The sequence below is a fragment of the Triticum dicoccoides genome, chromosome 2B (assembly GCF_002162155.2).
Source record: "Triticum dicoccoides isolate Atlit2015 ecotype Zavitan chromosome 2B, WEW_v2.0, whole genome shotgun sequence".
NCBI lineage: Eukaryota > Viridiplantae > Streptophyta > Magnoliopsida > Poales > Poaceae > Triticum > Triticum dicoccoides.
The window spans coordinates 497,193,355-497,216,924 of NC_041383.1; the positions used below are offsets into that span (position 1 = coordinate 497,193,355).

At 44.3% G+C, this 23,570-nt stretch overlaps 1 protein-coding gene across 4 annotated transcripts; it reads left to right on the forward strand.

Moving 5' to 3' along the window:
- Window positions 1-3,643: 3,643 nt before the first annotated feature.
- Window positions 3,644-9,765, forward strand: LOC119364453. Of its 4 annotated transcripts, none has more exons than XM_037629927.1 (14): window positions 3,644-3,918; window positions 5,964-6,029; window positions 6,116-6,184; window positions 6,292-6,396; window positions 6,770-6,871; window positions 6,949-7,008; window positions 7,176-7,276; window positions 7,365-7,446; window positions 7,736-7,828; window positions 7,906-7,970; window positions 8,395-8,407; window positions 8,496-8,576; window positions 9,082-9,190; window positions 9,318-9,765. In XM_037629927.1, exons 1-14 carry the CDS (start codon window positions 3,793-3,795, stop codon window positions 9,437-9,439), a joined length of 1,194 nt encoding a protein of 397 aa, XP_037485824.1. In that variant the 5' UTR covers window positions 3,644-3,792; the 3' UTR covers window positions 9,440-9,765. The 4 variants fall into 4 exon arrangements, with proteins under 4 accessions (XP_037485824.1, XP_037485826.1, XP_037485827.1 ...); XM_037629926.1 differs by having other exon boundaries at window positions 3,646-3,918; window positions 6,265-6,396; XM_037629929.1 differs by lacking the exon at window positions 7,906-7,970 and having other exon boundaries at window positions 3,645-3,918; window positions 6,265-6,396; window positions 8,384-8,407.
- Window positions 9,766-23,570: the final 13,805 nt, after the last annotated feature.

The following is a 23,570-nucleotide window of genomic DNA, read 5'->3' on the forward strand; positions in this document are numbered from 1 at the left end:
CTCGTGGGCCCACCCAGATCACTCGCCCCTTCAACGACTCTAAAGTCAGTCTCGCTGAAGGCGAGATATAGGTGCGCCCATATAAGAGGCTCTTTCCGGTTTTGGGAGGCCATTGAAGTGTTCCGATCGGGCCGGGCCATCTATGGGGCAAAATCACCAATTAAGAAGTACTCCTTCCAAAGATTACTCCCACCTCCTCATGCGCGTCACTTGTCGCAACCAGAGAGTTTTCTCTTTTTTCGTACATCCGTTTAGTAAAAATATTTTATCTCTTAAACCGTGCGTCCAAATCTCGGACTGTTACACCATTGGATTCCTCGCATCGAGTCAAAACTAGATCCCACGTTGATAGGTCCCGATGAACTTTTTTTTCACAAAAAACCAAACAAAAAGACCGAACTAGGAACATGTTTTTTTCCTTTTCGAAAGAGGCACGACCGTGCGTCTCACGAAAGCACAATCGTGCCTCTCGCGGAAGCAAAACCATGCCTTTCGTGAAAGGAAAGAAAGGAAGAAAACATGTTTGTTTTCGTTTCCGAGAGGCACGGCCGTGCCTCTTGCAAAAACAAAATCGTGCCTCTCGCAGAAGCAAAAAGGAAAAAAAACGCATTTTTTCCTGCAATTTTTTTCAAAAAAATTTTGGGCCTAAAAGCTAAGGAAGACCGGTGAAAAACGAGAAAGTCAAAAAAACCCTGGAAAAAACCGTTTAAAAAGCCTAAAACGCGTGTGATTTTTTTTCTAGAGGGAGTGCAAAAGCGCGACATGTGGCGGCAGCTGAGAGGCTCCCGATGAAGCGCTCGTCAACTATTTGCTCCCTCAAAGGGGTGCAATAGGAGAGAGCTCTTTTCGGTTTTGGGAAGCTTAAGCCTCATAGCCGTTTTTCTTTTCCTTTTTCCTTTTTTTGGACCGGTTTTGTTTCTTTTTTATTTCTTTTTCTTTATTTTTATTTCTAAAATTCAGAATTTTTTTCAAATTTGATGAATTATTTTTCAAATTTGATGAACTTTTTTCAAATTTGTGATTTTTTAATTTTAATGAACTTTTTTCATCAAATTGACGATTATATTTCAAATGCTGTGAAGTTTTTTTTCAAAATTGATGCTCTTTTTCCAAATATTTGTTTTTTAAAATCAATGCGATTTTGTTTGTTCAAATTTTTAATATTTTTTGAATCCATGAACTTTTTTTTGAACCCTTGATCTTTTTGAATCTGTCAACAATTTTTTATTGGGCGTTGCTACGCCTCTTCCGGCGGATGTATTAGGAACATCCGCCGCATGGATCACCATAGGATGAGTGCCCTAATAGCCGTCTGATCTAACCATCGCACGTGTGTGACCACCTCCCTACTTTCTGCAACAACCGCTCAGTTTCGGAAACAGAATCCCCTCACCATCGTCCTGCCACAGCTCTGCCCAGCGCAACGGCAGTAGCCACCACCTCAAAATCGCTGCCGCCGGTGCGCCGGGGAACTAGTCCTTGCCATGCTCGCCAGAGTTGTTGCTCCTCCTCTGTCTCAGCTCCACGAGCAGCTGCTAGCTCCAATTGAGCACGGCGACGACAACCTCTCATGCCTGATGCTTCTTCGGCGTTTTCTGCAACCGAAGCTATGTTTCTGAAACATGCCTCATGTTTGCAATGTCTGACCACTCACTCTCTAATATCGGGTGCTCCTGCGGCGCTGCAACTCGGGCTATGTTTTCTGAAATATGACGCTTGTTGCAAAAAAAAACCTTCACAACCGAAATATTTCTTTACTTTCTGAAACAAAAGGTATGTTGCCAAAATCTTTTGAAACAAGACCCCAGTTGCAGAAAAAATCCTTCACCACCAAATCTTTTTTTCTTTCTTTCTGAAACTAGCCCTGTGTTGCAGAAATCAACTGAAACAAGACCATTATTGCAAGAAAACAATACACCGTGCCGGACTGCCTTGTGGCCAACATGGCTGCTTGATCAGGATTAATCTAACGACTATGCAAGCGGTGGACGCTCGCGCACGCAACAACCGGTTGAAGGTAAGCTTTCCCCCTTTTTATTCCTGTGTTTTTTGTGAAACGAAAGGGGTTTCCCCCCACCCCAACTTTTATTAAAGCCAAGGCATACCAAAAGCAAAGACTGTTTAACAGCGCTCGACGGCAACCAGAGAGTATCTGCCACAGACAACGATCACTAGGGTTCTCAAAAGACTACCCTATTACAACATAATTTGGGGAAGTTCCGGGGGGGATACAAAGCTAGGAGAGCAAACACACTAGCTCACACAGAATCAGATGGTAAACTAGCACTATTTGCAGAAACCCAGCGATGCTCCAATAGTTCAGTGCCAGGCGATCCTAAGCAATTCCCCTCTTTGATGATCCAGCAGTCTTAAGTACCGGAGAACAAGCACACCCTGAGCCTTTGAACATAGGATTTTCCACTGCCTGATCATTGCACCCAACAGATCCAAAGCACAGCGTATACTTCGCCATGGGAAAACAAAGTCATTTCGCAAACGCCATAAGCTCCACAAGGTAGCAACAGTAGTTATATTTAAAGCTTCACAATGCTTCCTTTTCTTCCAAAGGAAGCTAACACAGCAAAATAATCAGGTATATTAATGCTAAAACTTCCAGCCACCATTTCCCACACCTGCCTAGCCACAATACAATCAAAAAAGAGATGCTGAATTGTTTCTGGTTCATTACAAAAGACACATGTCTTATCCTCTACATGTCTGCGCTTGGCCAAATTATCTCTGGTCAAGCTTTTGTTGTAGTAAATCAACCACAAGAAAACATGAATATTGGGAGGGACCTTAATCTTCCAAATGTCATCCTTAATCTCAGAAGGGATCCCCCCAAAGTTGATCATTTTGTAAAAGTAACAGAGTACTTATTGGAAGATTTTAGCATCCACACAAGTTGGTATGAGGAGCCAGACAACACCATCTGTTTAACTAGGTTAATTAACTCATCCAATCAAGCTAGAATCCTAGCATCCACACATCTCCTAAAAGAGAGATGGAGTTCATCACCCACCTAGACCTGTGCAAGAGTGGCATCTTGCTGTTGACAGATGTCAAACATATCCCACAAAACAGTTATTAAGGAACAATCCCCCACCCAAATTTCATGCCAGAAGGCAATATTTCTGCCATCTCCAGGGATCCACCTATAGAAGTTTTTACAAGCTACAAGTGCCCAAGGCTTTTCATAAAAGGGACCCCCAAAGTAGCCTTAGTGCTGAAGAAATTGGGATTCTTAGTATTATACTTGTAAGCCATAAGTTTTTTCCAGTCACCATTTCTATCATCATAAAACCTTTTTCCGAAGAAGCCAAAAGGGCCATATTGAATTCTTTAAGGTTGGGTACCCCCATACGACCAAATTCTTTCTTCCTGGAGATCAGCCCCCAGTTAGCAAGATGATACTTGTGATTATCACCCACATTACCCCAAAAGAAGTGAGACATTTGAGATGTAATCATATCAATAGCCCATTTGGAAATTTTAACAATAGACATTAAGTAGGCAGGAATACTAGCAATACAAGTGGTAAGAAGGATATCCTTGTGTTTTTTAAATTCTTATATTTTTCCATAATGTGCCGGCCCACGAGGGGTGCGCGTGAGCGAGTCTGCCGGCCGGATAGAGCTGGCACAGCCCATCTGGACCAGCTTATTTTCAGTCAGGGCCAAGCCCTCTCGTTTCCATCTTTTCCTCCTCTCTGTTCCAGTGAATTTCACTCGCACAAACCTGAAATCGAACCTGAAATCAAACCAAGATCGAGCGGAAGCACGGCAGCAAGCAATGGAGGCGCTGCTGGAGCTAGAGAAGGTGCAGAGGGTGCTCTCCCTCATGGGCTCCGGCGGCCTCTCCGACTCCGACGGCAGCGGCGGCGGGGACCGCTTCCTCGCCCACTTCCTCCTCTTCCTGGTATGGTTTGCCTAGCCACTTCGTCCCTTTCTCTCCCGCCGTGTTCACGAATCCAATCACCTCAGATCCGTAAGTATGCGCGCTTGCTTGACTAGCAATTTCGGCTGAACTGACGGTCTTGTCGATATATTAGCAATTTTTTGATTAGTTTAATCCATAAGTAAATTATGACGACAGTGCTAACAAGTAACAATATTAATCTCATACTCCCTCCGTCCCATAATATAAGAGTATTTTTGATACTAGTGTAGTGTTAAAAACGCTCTTATATTATGGGACGGAGCCACAGAGGAAGTATATTGTAAGCTAATCATGCGAGTGCGTGCCAGGCATAGAACAGGCACAAACCAACCGCACCTCCCTAAAACCTAATGACTCGTAATTACTTAGCTATCAATTATCCTTTTTGCAATAGGCAAAGATAAAGTGCACACATGACATAGGTCTGAGCTGACTCGTTCAGGAAACACGATGCGAGCGGGCGAGGCGAGGTGGGTGATGGAGGAGGAGCGCCGAGCGCGCATGTAACACTCCTTTTCTCATGCTCCAATGAGATGTGGAAGAGAGTTCTGTCCCAACTCTCCTCCACTCCTGGCGTCGAACTAAACTTCCCACTATGTCATGAAAGCACAAATGGGCCTTCGAGATTTATCCAAGACTTATTTAATATATACGCCTAAAGGCCATCCAACTTTCAACAGCTCCTATATCTACTCGCCATTGGTCTAATTCTCGGTCAGTATGGTGCTTACATGTGCTTGTTGGATCAGAAGCAATGACTGTAGCTTCAAATATGTGAGGTGGAGTGGGATCCTACAATTAGAGAAAACATGACTGTTGCACATTTCTAAACCGTCAACAGCTGTGAACTACATTTCCCCATCAAATGGTTATATTCTTGTCTCTTGAGTTGTTTAAATCCACAGTTTGCTAGGTCTGGCAGGCCTGTAGCATGATTTCCTTTCTTCATTTTCTGTCAAACCTGATTTGGGTAACGTTTATGTTCCGAACTTCTAGTGGTTTCATTAATAAATTGGGGAGAGACCCCTTTATGAGTTTTTTGTTGCTAGATAACCAAGAGATGCCCTTGTAGGCTTAATTATTTTATGATCATTAGAATATATTTTGCGGTTTTAGGCTTAGTAGAACTGAAACCGAGTACATGATGTGCGGTTTTAGTACTACTAGGCGCGAGGAGTAGGAGGTTAGCCTTGTTGGGCATGTGGTGCCTCAGAAGGACACCTTTCGATATTTGGGGTCAATGCTGCAGAAGGATGGGGGTATTGATGAAGATGTGAACCATTGAATCAAAGCCGGATGGATGAAGTGGCGCCAAGCTTCTGGCATTCTCTGTGACAAGAGAGTGCCACAAAAGCTAAAAGGCAAGTTCTACAGGACGACGGTTGGAACCGCAATGTTGTATGGCGCTCAGTGTTGGCCGACTAAAAGGCGACATGTTCAACAGTTAGGTGTGGCACAGATGCGTATGTTGAGATGGATGTGTGGCCACACGAGGAAGGATCGAGTTCGGAATGATGATATACGAGATAGAGTTGGGGTAGCACCAATTGAAGAGAAGCTTATTCAACATCGTCTGAGATGGTTTGGGCATATTCAGCGTAGGCCTCCAGAAGCTCCAGTGCATAGCGGACGGCTAAAGCGTGCGGAGAATGTCAAGAGAGGTCGGGGTAGACCGAATTTGACATGGGAGGAGTCCGTAAAGAGAGATCTGAAGGACTGGAGTATCACCAAAGAACTAGCTATGGACAGGGGTGCGTGGAAGCTTGCTATCCATGTGCCCGAACCATGAGTTGGTCCCGAGATCTTATGGGTTTCACCTACCCCAACTTGTTTGGGACTAAAGGCTTTGTTGTTGTTGTTGTAGAATATATTTTCAATTGATTTGCATGCCTTGCCTGTTCCTATCTCTGTTAAATTCACTATCTCTTGCTGGCATTTGAAAGGTTCCTGTGATAGTTGAATTATAGCAGACTGAATGCATGTCAGTGTTCATGATTTGAGTCCTCTTCATTTTGTGCATATAGGCGCAACCGTTTGATTCACTTGCCATTGAGAAGAAGGTCGTATTAATCTTTGAGCTTTTGAGAGAGGTAATCTTAGTGACCCGTTGCCACATGTTGAATTACTTATTTTCAAATGTTTTCCATACTGAATTGATATTGAGAATTGTTTGAAGGTTAATTCTGATACACTCAAAGAAGTTCAACGTCTAGCCAGTCTGGAAGGTACTAATAGGGAAGATGAAGTAAGTATTATTCCCACTTTACCTTGTAAGTGAACTAAGCAAATTTGTTGTTAACTGGCACTGGCACTGGCATTCTGTAGAGATTATGTCCTTTAATATCGAGCCAGCCAACTAAGAAGTTCAAGACGGATGCCGAGAAATTAACCATTCAGGATGCGCCTATGATTGGATTCGATGCCATGATGAGAGCCAATTCCACACTTGAAGATTTTGTGTGTACTCTTTGATACCTGTGACAACCTTAGTTGCTCTGTGCTTCTCTAAGACTGTGCTAGTACTATCCTGTTGCCTTCTTTTCAAAGTTCTCATGATTTTGCTTGTGGAAGAAAAACATTGAACTCACTTATGGACATTAGGTTTCATATCAAAATAAGACAAATTGACATGGAGTACATTTTTCTTATTCTTTAATCATACCGTTTAAGAATTTCACACACAAACTATATCAGTGAGATGTCTACACCTTCGGTTGTTCTCAACTTCTCATGCAAGCACGTTTTTGTACTTTTGTTTCTTATGAAAATGTCCTTATAGATGTTACACAGAATGCTCCTATTCTTAACTTTACTTTTCTTGAAATGGCAGTGCAGGTCATACTTCATATTTCATGGTTTGGATGTTAACAGACCACACTCTGTTTTCAAGTTTCTTCCTTTACTTTCTTTTACAGAGAGCTACATATACCAGGTTTTTGCTGAAATGTGCTTCACAGTTCTCCATATGTTTTTTTTTCATTAGGCAAACTAAAATCTTTCTTGTTGCAGTTAGATGCTTCAAATGAAGACAGTTTGCTATTAGTTCCAGACAACAACTCTTCTTCAACAGTAAGATTTGGACTTTTGATTTAGTTATCTTGTGGAGCATGATACGTGACATGATCTGTCTCGAATCTGATCAACAAAGATCTTGGATTATTATATGTACATTGACTTTCTCATTTAGTTATTTACTGTTTTTTCTTCTTATTATTTTCCATTTATTACCAATGCAGGTATTGGAAAGGAAAATACAAGGTTCTAGTCAGATGTCCTTGTCTGACATGCTTGACCCCCTTGATAATTTTCTTCAATGCCAGGGGTTAATGACAGATCAGTTGGGAACTTTCTGCTCCATGCCCTTGTAAACATGTAAAATATTCTCCATACCTGATTGAATTAGCCCTATATTTCCCATGTTATAGATTGCGAAATGAACTCAAATCTGGCATCCAATATTGGTCTCTAGAGAGGAAGCTTTGTCAAGCATTATCAAGAAACGATAAGGTAACTAGAGCTGCTTCTTAGATCATATGTTATATTCACTCATATTTGCTGACCCATGGATACACTGAAGTATGTAATATTGAAACATGAAAGAGCAAAGGCCAGATGGTAAGTATTACGCTCTAATGGGAATAGATATAGCCATATAAGAGCTTGCCAGCTTGCGCACAAAAATGTGAAGTGACAAATGCTTAAACATCAAATTCTTTTTTTGCAACCAAACATTTCTGCCGCAGATAACATATATCTTGTCAAACTGAAAATAGTTGCTACAAAATTTTCTCTATAGATATCTATCGAAGATGTTATGGAAGCAATCCATCTCAAATCATTTGACTATCGAGTCCTTAATCTGATGATGTATCGGCTTACTGGTCAGCAGGTATATACATCTTTGTCTTTGTTGCCTTATCGATTGCCAGCTATTGTCAACCAGACCTTTTCTTTGATTATTTCTAGGTCAATGACTTGCATATGGAGTTCTTGTCTGTCTCAGAATTTTTAGTTGAGATATGTGATGACCTGTGAGTATACTCTAAATCAGTCTTGCATGCACAAGTGCAATGGTGCAGTCTCTAGTTTGTACATAGAATGGTGCAGTTCATGTCCTTAAAGAATATCTAGCACATCTGATCTGCTTGATTGAATGCTCTAGGGAGGTAGTGTATGTGTGTAAGAAGAACTTTAACCAGATATGTGCAAAACTGTAACTGTCTTGAAAATGATGTGCTATATGTTGGACTTGAAAATAAAGTCTTTTCATGAATGAACTTTTGACTTCAGTTACGAAGTTGTGGTGCAATCTATAATGTAATGACCTAACTAAATGGAAATCCAATTACAATAAAATTATGAGTCACCTTCTCGATATTTAGAGAAGTTCCTTCTTCTGTACAGCATCAGTGAAAACAGTTGTTTCACCACTGACTTGTTTTAGCTATCTTGCAGGTATGATTATGAGGTACGTGTTGCTAACTACATTATCACTAAAAAATTATGCGCGCATTTCTTCATATCTAACTGTTAACTAGTTAAATTATGTGTTGCAGGATGATGTGGTTAACAATACTTTTAACATCCTCCGCATGTTTGCTGTGATATATGGACCTTTAGATGCACCAAAGATGCTGGTGTGTAACAAATTATCTGTGCCTTTTACTTCATGGCATATTATTTGTTATAATGTCACTGATGTATTCCTAATTTTTCTGGTGCTCTCTATTCTCAGTCAACTTAGTTCCTGCTTATAAAATGCGAGTTTCTTTAATTCCAAGTATCTCACACTTAGTTTACTGACGTTTTTTATTTACGTAAGGACTGACCTTGTACAAACTAAAACTATACCTCAATGCACGAGTTATTGCATTGGAAGAAGTGGTTATGTGTGGCATGGAGAGCATCTGGTTAGCCTCATGTGAATTCTTGAGATATTCGCAAATCTAATGATAAACTTGGTAGTTGAAAGTAGGTTCAAATTCTTTTGAATTATTTACATTGTAATAGCTCTGGCTTATGGAAATTGCTCTATCATATGTTTAAATTACATTTTTGCAGATAAGCTTTACTAGATCTTAGCTTTTATCTTTTTATAAGTCTAATGGTAATTTGTTCTGCGAATGGCTGCTGTACGTATAGGCCAAGTGCATCGGTGAAGCTGAGGAAAAATATGAGAGCTTCTCAAAGAAATTGGACCCTAGCATCTCAAGAAGTTACTGGAGAAGATGTGAGGAGGCTACAAAGGAAGGTATGCCTTCTTTCTTTGGTTTGAAGATATACTGATAATTAGTATCTTCATCTGATTTGGTTTATCTTTTTTAAAATAATTCCTGGAGTGCTAAAGCATAAATGCGGTCATGTGTGTCATCTTGTAGGTGGAAAAATATCAGGCCATGCGTATGGCACATGGAATATCCCTCCTTTGATAAGAGATGAAGGATCATTTCGCCTTGATAGATTGAACAGAGGTGATGCTTCTGCCATGACCATCAGATGACAGATACCATGCTCTGAGCATCTTAAAAAGGAGGCTTAGTTATCATTGCTAGTAAATGCCTTGCAAGCAAATTTCGCAAGATTTTGCATAAGCTCTTCTTAATTTACTAGAGATCTTGTGCTGTTGCAAGCATGTTATTTGGGAGGATGCGAGCCAATGCAACTATATTTTGTGCTTTGATTGAAACTCAAGCTCAATCAAGCCAAAACTGTACTAGTTGACCCAAATTCCATTAACCCACTCTTTTGCTGCATATTTGCAAGAGATAAGGGCTAAATCCTTTTATGGCCGTGCAAAGTTGAAAAAACCACCCCGTGTGCCCGTGACATGTGGGTCACTCTATGTCAATGACTTGTGGGCCTAGGAGCATTCAAGGAGTGTTTTGCTTGACCTGTGATAACTACTGTAGATGATAGTATCATAGTCGTATCGTTTCTCGATCTTGCCAAATAGTATGACATAACTTTTGTTGCTTCCTTGCTAACATACACCACCTCCTTGCTAACATACGCTACCAATCGGGCGCCTTTGTTGGCACGTTTCTGGATCTCTGAATGCTACACAACAAGCACATTATTGTGGTCTGTTTCTTTCAACTGTTTGCCTGTAGTTGTCTTGGTATACAATCAGTCGGCACATGTTAACACAGTTGCATCCTTCATGCTACAGTTGCTTCAAGCATATTTTATGAGCCATTGCCGAGAACAACACTTGCTAGGCAAGTATTCTAAGAAAGAGTGGCATTCGGTTAGTTACCTACATTTTTTTCAGTTAGTGTTATGGAAATATGCAATGGAGGTAACTACCGTTTAGCTGGTCCAGTAAGTATTATCCTACTTTTAATCTTTCCATTTGGGAACAGCCAGATTTATATTTGGTGTCTTTATTAGCTTAACCCTGTGAAGATTCAGAGGAGTTGCTTTGTGTTTTCTATGGAGATAAATATACTTTTCGTCCCTTAACTCTTGGCGGAGTCTAGATTTAGTCCTTCAACTTCAAAACCGGACAAGTTGCGCCTCTAAATTTTAATACCGGACAAGTTTAGTCCCTCGTCTCGGCTAACCCGGTATCGCTGCTGACTCAGTATGGTTTTGACTGGCGTCCATGTGGCAGTATTTCTCTCTCCCACCTGGCCCTATCTCTTCTTCCTTCGTCCTATGTCAGTTTGAGCATTTTTCATCAAACATAGGATGCGCGCCTACCATTGTGGTCCTGCTAGCCACCATACGTCACCATGGCCGCATCCTCGGCTGCCTACTGGTCGCTCCAAGCCGCCGCTACCTTCTCATCGCTGGCCGCGTGCAACAGCCCTGCTAACCCCGTGCACCTCGCCATGGCACAACCCCTGGCTGCCTGCCAACCTCTACACGCACTACCACGGGTCGCACCAGTACGAGACAGGAGCTCGCCGGTCACGCAAGCGACCAAGCTGACGTTCGTGCCGTTTTGGAGCTCCCCTTCAGGAAACCATCGCCGCCTGGTCGACGACGAGATACTCAAACTCCGGACGCGTCGAGCTCGGCGGCGTGCATGTACTGATAGACCTATGGTGTACCTCCTCGACGTTGTCTGTGGAATGCTCGCGGAGGGCCTGGACGACGCGCTCCCGCCACTATTACATGCAGCCACGCGTTCGTCGCCGCCGGTGGTGCTTGCCCTCGAGCTCGCGGCGCTCGCATCCGGGACCGCGTTGGGGTAAGGGCCAGGCCGCGGAGTCGAGGCACCCGGGCGTCAAGCTCCAGCACGTTGCTCGGGAAGCTTCTATGGCCGGTTTGGGTGCGCCCGCGACGACGGCATGGTTCGCGCTACTGTATGCGACCGCCCCGCCGTTCCACCGCTGTATCCATGCCGTGCAAGCCAGCTTTCCAACCGTCACCACCGCCCCCGCGGGATGCTCCTGGCCGCCAGCAATGGGATCACCAGACGGTGCTGCTGGACATGCGGGGGTAGAGCAGCATGACCGTCGGGATGGACGAGATGACGAGCATCCGCTGCCTACGAAGTGTTCGATAAAATGCCTCACACCAGTAAGAAGATGGTGATGAGGCGGACGTTGTGTTTAACTTGGGACTGGTCAAAGCCTGGTTGAGTCAGCACAGAAACAACCTCATGGACTATACTTGTCTGGTTTTAAGAGTTAGAGTTGCAAGTTGTCTGATTTTAAAGTTAAAGAACTAAATCTAGACTTCGCGAAAAGTTGAAGGGCGAAAAGTACACTTTTTTCTTTTTTTATGGGGGAGTCGCTTTGTAGTATTATCAGAGGAAAAAAAGGGAGATGTTTTTCCTTTATTATAGTGATGCAGCCCTTAACAGGAAGTAGATTATAAGTGGTATGTACTCCCTTCATACCTAAATATAAGACGTTTTGGTGGCGAAAATGTATGAGTGCACATGGTGGCACGCGAGGTCTATATCTCACCATCCATTATGTCATGATTCATTCCGTATTCATACCACTCGTCAGGTATATGCATTTCTCAGGATGTGGTATTTCTTTATAGACAATGTATTCCCAGTGTCAATTAGTGACCCTGGCCCACCGGGATGACAAGAGGAGTTAATCTCTCATTTATTTTAGGAGATGCCTGATGGCACCCTGCACATATTATCTGTTGCCCCTCTCTATCCCGCAGCTCCTCGCTTAATTATCCTCCATGATTCTTGCAGTTTCTTCCTCCTGTTTATCCCACATTGGTTCATCGGCTCTACCCATGGACAGCTGCTACCAACGGTAACATGCCCCAAACTTTTTTTTACTCATCCTCTCACCAGCAAGTGCTCATCCCCTCGCATTCGTCCTCCTCGTCAACTCTATTCGTGTTCAACTTCTGGCCTTCCCCGCTTTGTGCTCTATCATGTGCTCCCCCATGTTCTAGTCTAGTTCATTAATTAGCTCCTCCAACACATATTCATTCAGACCAAGTAGCTCCCATTCTGTTCATCCAATGGCATGAATGGATTAGTTCGTGAGCTCCTTCAACACACCTTCTAATGATCTAATCCACCTTGTGCCATTCGGTGCTCTCATCAACTCTGGGTATGCAACTTGTTCAGAATCAATTTCAAGCTCCTTTTTTTGCAAGGGACAATGCAAGCTCCTGTACTAGGTTCCCAACGAGCCTAGAAAATCAATAACAAAACCTCGCCTAAGCACATGTTTTAAGCATAGCAACGGTATTCCTATAGTAGAAACATTAACGAACGGCTACCCTTCCGCTGTCACTTGAGCTTGGTACAATGGTCACCTTATCATTTTGTCTTCTCCCAACTGGCAGGTTGAAGAAGGTTGCACAGTGTAGGAGTATTACTGTTACCTTCTCATGAAATTTGTTAGTAACGTAACACATATATGTTATTTACATTCATTCTTATGGGGATATCCCATCATCCGCGAGGTAATACTGCAGCATTAACATGAACAGTGGCAGCTTTGATGAACTGATACAACAGTACCCTCAATAATACACACGAAAAATGAAGTTGGGCAACACAAACCAAAACAAAACCGGCAGCTAGTGATGAGTTAAATGCCATTCAAGGCATACAGGTTTGAGACAGCCACATTTAAATGTTACAGACCAGTCTTTTAAATGGCCTACACCACATTAACATGGCAGAACGGTCAAGACCGTATTTTGCATGCATGTTCGCTTGTATCTAATTCCATTTAAGATGGCTAGCCACCAACCCATGTACACGAGTATTTGCTGAATTAACCTCGCGTATTGTTTGGGTATTCATTCAATCACTATATTAATTGCTAATCTTATAGCATAGATGGACCGCCCAGATTTCATCCTCGCGCGTCACCATGCCCCAAAAATCCGCGTCCGTTTTGGTGGCCCGTCATGAGATTTTCCTGCTTGTTTCGGCAGCCTGTAGCTTGTATCTTGTACATTATCATCGACTTGGATGATGGGTGGCTGGAGATCGTAAAGGAAGCCCAGCCTCGAGTTTGCGTACTAGTGACGATCACGGGATACAATTCTTGGCTCTGAGATCCCAAGTGATAACATATACTCTCTCCGTTCCTAAATATAAGTTTTTTTAGACGTTTTAAATAGACTACAACATACCGATGTATGTAGACATATTTGATCGAAAAAAGGGTTTTTCCCGTTTTGTATTCCAAAGCAACCAACACCGATACACAGATAGTGCTGAGGCGAACAGCCCAACAAGCCCAAAAGAGAAAAAGGAAGAGAAAACAAATACCAATAATGGCAGCTCGAGTGAATCAACCTGTGGTTGAGTTGGTTAGGTGGACAGTGGTATCCCCAACCCACCAGGGTTCAAATCCTGGTGCTCGCATTATTTCTGGATTTATTTCAGGATTTCCGACGATGCGCTTTCAGTGGGAGGAGACGTTTTCGTCGACGACGAGGCGCCTACGGTGACTTCGTAAATCTCAAAATGATATGCCGGTTCAATCTTTTGGAGGTGCTCATAGGGGTAGGGTGTGTGCGCGCGTTCATAGGGATGAGTGTATGCGTGTGTATATGAGCGTTTGTGTCCGTACTGATGCTAAAAAAGGGCAGCTCGACAAAGCGAGGATGACCCGCCACCGCAGCGCCCTCCGAAATCGACCCACCACGATACAAGGCTTCGATCCGCCGCGTACCAAGCAGCACCTTCAAGAAGGAATCCATCCACCCCCTAAGACATATTTTACAGTTATAGTGTAGATTTACTCATTTTACTTTGTATGTAGTCATTTGCTGAAATATTTAAAAAGACTTGTACTCCCTCCGTTCCAAAATAAATGACCCAACTTTGTATTATATTTATACAAAATTAGTACAAAGTTGAGTCATCTATTTTAAAACGGAGGGAGTATTTGGGAACGGAAGTAGTATGTACAAAACACTCTGGTCGTTTCTGTTCTGGATTTCAAGGTTCCCTGTCGCAAAATTATTTGCTTTCGTTCCAAAAATCGCAGGCCCAAAGCCAATGAAGCGGGCCCTACATTTTTTTTTTGAGGGAAAGCGGGCCCTACATATTGCTTGGGCTGGTTTGATTGAACTCCCATCCAGATTGGCAGATGGTATCTCCCGTGCGGTTTTTTACCAGCGCGTTCCGTATGCAACTTGTATCTTGGCCGTTCATCAACAGTGCAGTCACATCAGCGGGACCACACAGCTGTCTGTTCTGCATGGTATTCCCACGCCCCACGAATCTGAACACCGAGTATATTGCCCTGTATTCCACTTGATTTGACTCGCTGTAGGTCCAGGTCAGTAGATTCTGCTGCGGTCAGGTCCTACGCACCCTCTCTACTTCTTCGATGTGGCTGCACTGCTGGATATGAGGGATTCACACAGAAATTCGAGTATGTTAAAGTGCGCCATATCTGTTCAGTTGAGTCGGATCATTGCTTTGTACTGCTGGATATACGTCACCAACACCCCAACAGCAACACACATACTTCGAAACCTTTTCGTTATGAGAACATTTGGCAGTCTCATAATGATTGCGATCACCTGGTGGCCGAAACTTGGCGCAGCCAAGCTAGACAACCGGGTTTGCATGGTGTCATGGACTCCCTCGCGGCTCTAGAGCAGACGCTCAAGCCATGGGGTGTTCGAGAATTTGGTTCCTTGACAAGGACTGTCCGACAACTACAAAAGCGGCTTGACAGATTGCGATGCTAGTCAGTTGGACGAGGCCCGTCAGAAGAGGAGAAAACTACTATGTCAAAACTCCGAGAAGCACTCAAATTGGAGGAGATATGGTTTAAACAACGGTCCCGTGTTCCTTGGTTGCGCGAGGAGGACCGCAATACGGCCTATTTCCAAGCGCAAGCAAAGTAGCGTAAACGATTAAACAAGATAGCCAACCTGCAGCGGTTGGATGGTTCTGTCTGCGCTTCAGGAGATGAGGATAAAGAAGAAATCCTTGCGTTCTATCAAAACCTATACACATCACAAGGTTATAGCAACTGTGATGAGTTGCTATCACATGTGCCACACAAGGTAACACCGGCGATGAACCACCTACTGTGCAAACCTTTCGAAGCTTCAGAGGTGCATGACGCGTTATTCCAGATGGCCGCGTCCAAAGCACCTAGGGTAGATGGGTTCACCGCAGGCTTTTATCAGCGCCACTGGGAGCTCTTGAAGCATGACATTATACCAGCAGTGCTTGATTTTTTGAATGGTGGTGAACTACCGGCAGGACTAAATGACACATCCATCACATTAATCCCTAAGGTACGTCATCCACAGAATATTTCTCAGTACCGTTGCACTGTGCCCAGTTCTCTATAAAATCGCTGTCAAAGCGATAACTAATCGGTTGAGGCCCTGCATGGATGAGATAATAAGTGAAGAGCAAAGTGCATTTGTTCCAGGTCGCCTGATCATTGACAATGTCCTTGTGGCATTTGAGAGTGTGCATACGATGAAGAGGCGAAAGAAAGGAAAAAACTTCTCATGTGCAATCAAATTGGACATGATGAAAGCTTACGATCGAGTGGAGTGGCATTTCCTCGAAGCCATGCTCTTAAGACTTGGGTTTGCTGGTACCCTGGTCAGACTCATTATGAAATGTGTCACATCCGTTCGCTTCTCTGTTCGAGTTAATGGAGAATTATTGCCTTACTTCACTCCTTCGCGAGGACTCCGGCAGGGCTGCCCCGTGTCTCCATATCTTTTTTTGCTCTCCGCCGAGGGATTCTCGTCACTGCTGAAGTATTATGGTAACCACATTGATCGGGGCATCCGTGTGGGATTCAGAGCCCCATGGGTAAGTAACCTGTTGTTTGCAGATGACAGCTTGATTTTCATCAAGACGAGCGTGGAAAGTGCATCTCGCTTGAACGATATCCTTACGATATATGGTGAGGCCTCTGGCCAGTGTGTAAACCGAGCAAAAAGCTCCATCTACTTTAGCCCAAACACACCGGCGGCCTTACGAGGGAGTCTCAAACATCTTTTGAATGTACAGTCAGAAGCTTTTTCCGAGCGATATCTCGGTCTACCCACTGCAGTTGGAAGAATTACAAGTGGAACCTTTGAACACATTGGGGACCGAGCGAGGGGGAAAATGTAGGGCTGGTCCGAACGACTATTTGCTTGTGCAGGCAGGGAGACCTTGATCAAATCTATTGTGCAAGCTATACCGACGTTCAACATGTCTTGTTTTCTGCTAACCAAAAAAGTGTGCAAGAATTTGACCTCAAGCATGGCATTCTGGTGGGGGAGTTCGGTTGATCGAGGCTCTCTTCATTGGATATCCTGGGATAAACTTGCTACACCAAAAATCAAGGGAGGCATGGGTTTTCGAGACTTGCAACAGTTTAACCTAGCGCTTCTTGGGAAGCACGGATGGAGGTTTCTCACAAACCCGGACACTCTATGCACCAGAGTGATGAAGGGAAGGTATTTCCCGGACTGTGATTTTATGCAAGCATCAATTCCAAAATCTGCTTCAGCCATATGGAGGGCAATCATAGCCGGGCGCGCAGCTCTCAGTGCTGGTCTTGTTAAACGCATTGTTGGATCCCATTAACTGTTTCTATGAAGCCCATGTTCAGGCCACCAGCTTCTACGGTCAATATGGTCGCTGATCTCATTGACACAGATAACTGGACATGGAAGCATGATCTAATACGAACGTCATTTATCGCACCGGACGCGGAGGCGATACTCAACATCCCCCTCCGTCAGGGAGGCGGGGAGGATTTCCTTGCTTGGGCACATGAAAGATCCGGCATCTACTCCGTTAAAACAGCCTACCGAGCTCTAGTGAATCTGAACGAGCGCTTAGCTCTAGAAAAGGGGCAGGTAGCGGGGCCATCAACGAATGAGGAGCAGATGTGGAGCTGCTTATGGAAACTCAAAGTTGTTCCAAAAGTTAGAGTATTCTGGTGGAGGGTAATCAAAGGAATCATCCCGCATGAATCTACTCTACAACACCGTCATATCAAAGACACAAGTTTATGTAAGTTGTGCCTTGCCATGAACGAGGACTTGATGCATGCTCTTGTCCACTGCTCGCATGCAAGGCGTTTCTGGGAGGAGGCGAGATTGCTCTTCGAGATTAATTGGCCACGGCTCCATCCCAGCTCTTGGGCACGTGATATTCTATGTGACTTGCAATTCACAGACAAGGAACGTGCCACAATCATTACTGTCATGTGGGCTATCTGGATGTCCCACAACAGACGGACTCATGATCAGGAGATTATTGATCCAGCTGCCTCGGTCCGACGCATTCGGGAGGACCTGACGTTGTTGGAAATTCCCCGACAGAGCTTCATACCGCTGCCGGGTCATGGCTGGCGGCCCGCCTGAAGGAAATCATGTTACGATCAACACGGATGCTGCAACACACCGCGATGCCGGCAACGCCGGCGTGGGGGGAGTAGCCCGCTCTTCCTCGGCATTCCTGGGCGCTTGGTGCAAACCCCACCCTGGGGTCACAGATCCTTTCATTGCTGAAGTGCTAGCCCTACGTGAGGGTGTCATCTTCGCGAAGCTTCGAGGCTACACACACGTGCGACTGGAATCCGACTGTCTTGAGGCAGTTAACCTTTGGAACTCTAGCTACACCGATCGTTCGGTTGTAGCACCGATACTTTCAGAAATTAGAGAGCTCTCTGCTAGCTTTTTGTCTTTTCATATTTCACATGTAATAAGAGCTGTTAATGGTCCTGCACACCTGTGTGCCAAGCGTGCATGTACGCTTGATATGACCGAAAGCTGGCTGGACTCCACCCCTAGCTTCCTGGTTAGCAGCCTTCTGGCTGACTGCCCAGCGAATGCTTTTCATCAATAAAGCTCTCTGAAATTCCCCACAAAAAAAAAACTTCTTCGAGGTGGCCCGTCTCCCGTTAATTTATTTGCTACTACTGCTGCTATTGTATAAAAACCGCATCTTTATCCCTGTCTCACTCCTTACATGCTGCGCTGAGTGTTGCCTAAGTACTGGAGTAGTTTATCTGCTAGTCTTGATCAATGGCATTAGTACTAACAACGGTAAAAGGGAACATTTTTTACTAGTCGGGTGTAAATGTTTTATGGCAAAATACAAAACACAGGTGATACCAACAAAGTTCTCACGCACGGAGACCCAAATTGGGCACTTCCAACGAAGAAGTATTTGTATAAGTTGTAAAATTATAGTTAAAGTCCTTCCTGCCCGATCTTGTAAGTGCCCAACACGCTTGAGTAAGTGTTTGAATTTTTTGATATCTCATGTCCAAAAGTTCTTTCAGATCGATCTCTCAAGTGCGCCACATGCAAGAACAAAGTTTTCAAAGTGATGTATTAAACCGATGTGCAGTTTATTGATCTTGCTAAAGGTCATCATGATTTGATACACTAAGTGTTGGTCAATGTGATAAGAAGGTGTATCTGCATGATTTGTAAAATGATAGTTGAAGTCCTTCGTTCCAGACCTTCTAAGTACCCCATACGCTTGATTGAAGTGCTCAAAAGTTTAACCGAAACCACAAATAATTCAACAAGAGTGAAAAAAGTTTAACTCTGTTACTACATTGGTTGATTTTAATTTCATAACCCGGGAGACCGTACTTATATCCGTGATTACTCATGTTCGGAGATGGGTTTGGCTGTGCACCTGGAAGGTTGTGGGGCTGATTTATTTTCCATTTTGTGTTCTGGCAAGTACGAGTTCTGGGCAGAAATCACATATTTGACCTGAGGACGAAATCAAATCACAAACTGACCTGGTTACGAAAAAATTTCACTCTGCTGACCCTTTGGTGTGGCACCCGACAGCTGGGCGCCGCACCATACTGTGCAGCGCCCATCACTTAGGCGTCACACTTCCTGCCAGCGTGGCAGCCCTGGTCCAGTTGCGGCCACACACGCACCTGTGCAGCGCCTAAGGGATAGGCGCCACACTGTGACGTGCAGCGCCTATACCTTGGGCGCTGCACAGTGACTTAAGCGCGGCTGCCCCAGCCCGACCAGGCAGTTTCTTCATCTCTCCGCTCTCTGGACAGAGAGCAGCGGCGGCGCCCCCATCTAATCCCCCCCTCATCCCTCTCCGATCTGAAGATTTAATCCGTGGATTCGATCCCCAATCCATCCTACTAGGTAAACTCTTTCGTTCTCTTTCTTTTGCTCCGTAAATTTGTTGCCATTTTAGAGATTTGTCCAAGATTTGATGGAACCCTTGATTTGTTTGATTTGCTCGATTTAGGATGTGTATTCATATTGGTAGTACCGTAGTGTTATTTATTTGTTAGTGAAACCCTAGATTGTTTAGTTTTTTTAGATATATATGAGATGCCTATTTTTATAGATAACTATGAGATGTTGATTTTTGTAGACATATATGAGATGTTTGTTTAGATATATATTAGATGTTGAGTTCATTTGAAATATTAGATGTTTAGTTTATTTGAAGACATATGACATATTCATTGTGTGAGAAGGAGATGTTGAGATTCTTTTAGTTGAACACATGTTATATGTTTAGTGTATATTTGAGATGAAGATGAACTCATGTATGTTTATTGTTTGAAATTGTAAGGATGGTTTGGCTTCTGGACGATGTCTACGACGTGCAACACCGGTCCTACATGATGCGCGAGAAGGATAAGGTAATAATGAGTAATCTAAATCTTTTGCAAATTTGCATTTAGTTGAAATTTACATGCCCTAAGATTTGTCATTACTTGTTTTTTGCAGAAGCTTGAACCTCTAAGTGTTCCCTTCTTTACTTTCCCGTTGACCGTATTACACATGTTTGAATGGCTAACGCATTCATTCTTTCTCATCCATAGCGCACCGAGATCAAGAAAGCAGCCGATGAGAGCCAGTCTATTCTGGAGAAGACACCGGTTGGAACTGGCAATGATGATGGTTCACTACGAGCATTCCTCAAGGTACATATCGCATTCACTATGAGAGCCAGTCTATGTTGCGAAGTTTGATATCTTACACACTTGTTCATGTTACAGCGTCAGGCCAAGAAGTTAAGGCGGTTATCGAACCTTCTCGGTTGCCGTGATCCTGAATATGATGAACCATCTGCCTCTAGGTCTGGTACACCATTAGACCCCGCATCTCACCATGAGGGGGACGATGTGAGTTCATCATATGCTTATATGGATGATGAGGGTGGGATAACCCAAGAGGTATGACTAATCCTTTAGATGTGATCCTCACTTGATTACGACACCGGCCTTCACCATATTGTTTCGTTGTGTGATAGGGCCATGAGCTTGATGATGACATGACTTTGGCGGACGCTCAAGCTCGGTCCGCATATGTGTTCAAGCCTAGGCAGCCCAGACGCCCGTACACGTCCAACGATTATGACAACAGAGGCAACCCAAAGGTGGTCGTAGGGACCTCGCGGATGGCTAGCTTGGATGATGAGGCGGAGGAGGAGGCGGAGGCGGAGCCGCAGGCGGAGGAGGAAGTGCACGAAGAGGAGCCTCGTGCTCCTAAGAAGAAGAAGATTGCCTGCAGGCGTGGCACCAGGAACACGCGCGGAAGGCATTAGTGCTTTGTGTTAGGTTGATGAACTTGTGAGGTTATGTTATATGTTGAACTTGTGAACTTGTGAGGTTGATGAACTTGTGAGGTTATGTTATGGTATTTGTGTTTGCAAACTTGAAGTAATGTTGAATTGTCTTAAATGATATGATGTTCAAGTTATTAGTTCTCTTTGCTTAGCATGTCCAGTTTATAGTACTTTTATTGATGTTCTAGTTATGTGAGTGCTGCTGCAGGAGGCCAAAATGGCATCTCTTTCTGCAGTTTTGCTTATAGCAGCACTGCAGCGCCCAACAGTTAGGCGCTGCACTGTACTGTCTGGCGCCCAACCATTAGGCGCTGCACTGTACAGTGCAGTGCCCTACCCTTAGGCGCTGCACTACTCCCATGGCTTGCATCACATCCATAATACTTACAATGACTGCAGCATCACAGCAATTTGAACAAACACAAATTTTATGCCGACGAGTTCATAACTTAAGATAATTCAAACATTAATACGACATGGTTCACGACACATTCATTACCAATGATAAATGGCAGCTTGCCCTAGAAGATAGTTAACGACGAGTGCACCAAAGCGAAGTCCCTACTGAGTAGAGCGAGGCCATTTCCCCTTCTTGTCACGTGCCGAGTCCTCCTCTTGCGCCTCGCGAGCCTTTGCAAGCTTTCTTGCCCTCTCTTCCTCACGAGCAAGTTTCGCTTGGCGTGCCCTCTCCTCCTCTCGTTTCTTCCGCTCCATCCTCTCCTTCTGACGACGCTCTTCCTCCAAGCCTCTTCGAAACGATTCTTCGAACCACCGTTGCCGCCTAAGACAATCTGCGTATTGGTCCTTTTTCACATCTTCTGGCACTTCAAGATCTATCCACGTGAAGTACTTGCATAGAGGAGGCGGTGACTGCATAAAAATTTGTTATTAGTGTTGACACACATTTGAGAGTAACATTTTCTCGAGCTTAGTGTTGCATAGAGCAGGCGGTGAAGTACTTCTCGAGCTTACCGGTGGTTGGTCATAGGCGTTAGTTGGAAATGCACGATCATAAGCATAGTTCGGACATACAAAATATCTCCGCCCTTCCGTCCATACTTTCTTTCGGTCGGTGGACACCTTCACCTTGCAAACATCTCCACACCAACATGGCGGGATGTTGACATCTTTCTCCTTCACCTTGTCCAAAGATGCGTCCTCCCACTTGTTTGGCATGTCTTCTTGGTTAGCACACGGTGGCCTTGTCATGGAACCGGATGAAGCCATGCCTACAAAACCGAGAATTATTGGTCAACCCTAACCCCCACTTAACAATGAACACAACCCTAAGACCAACATAACCCTAACACCAACATCAAACACACATAACCCTAACCCTAGCATACTATGAAAGCCTAACCATACCAAATTAGCAAAGAAACACAAATTTGCAAATCCAAGTCAAAACTAGGGTTTCCCCCAAACTAGCAAGATTTGAGAAAAAATGTGACAATTCCTATGGATGAAAACGAGGGGATCGGAGGAGATTACCTTAAGGGAGGGGTTGGCTTCGAAATCCACGGTTAAATACTCCGGATTTGCAAGATTTGAGAAGGATTTGAGAGGGGGGGAGAGGGGAAGAGAGGAGGGCCGCAAGCCTAAGGGTTTGGGTGGGGTGGGGGTGTGTGGGGTGGGGGTGGGAGGGGAGAGAGGGTGGGGCCAGCCCAAGTGGAACACAGACTGTGCAGCGCCCAAGAGCTAGGCGCTGCACATTACATGTGTGGCGCCTATCCCTTAGGCGCTGCAGTGCTGTCTGTGGGGCCGAAACTGGACCAGGGCTGCCACGCTGGCAGGAAGTGTGACGCCTAAGTGATGGGCGCTGCACAGTAGGGTGCGGCGCCCAGCTGTCGGGCGCCACACCAAAGGGTCAGCAGAGTGAAATTTTTTCGTGACCAGGTCAGTTTGTGATATGATTTCGTCCTCAGGTCAAATATGTGATTTCTGCCCGAGTTCTGCAACAGCTCACCAGCATGCACATCCCTGGCAGCTTTTTCAGAAAAAGCAATGGGTCCCACTAGGCATCACATCATCTCTTATTACGGTGGACAAGATAAACAAAATACATGTCTATACGTATGGAACAAGCAAAAATGCTACACCTGCGTAATGTGTATGGAACAAGTGGGGCCTGTGGCAGCTTTTCAGAAAGGACCTTCTATCTTCATGCTTGGTGGGCGGCTGTGATTCACGCTGTGAATGGAAAGGTAAATACCTTTTTTGTGCATTATGGAACTTCCCACTCGTGGTCTCGCAGCTTAAATTTCAGATCCGCGTGACCTGCGTGGTCTCGGTGGACATCGCTGGTGCTTCAATGCTCTCCGTGCAGGCAGCTCACATGGGACGAGTGGACCAAAATGTGATCGCTTGTTGATTGATTAACAGTTTTGCAGATCCAGGATATAATATGTTGATGCATCTAGCCAGATCATCTGTGTACTTGCGCCAATCAGCTATGTACTTGAATAAGTGCAACGCGAGTCATGCATTGAGGTTAACTACTATACTTAGTATTTTAGTAATACTATAGTGAAGTGATATTATGACTTACCTTGTCCAGGATGGCGACGTGTAATAATGTTCGATACATCCGTGTCTACACAAATCTAAAACAACCTAGTTTGGGACTGAG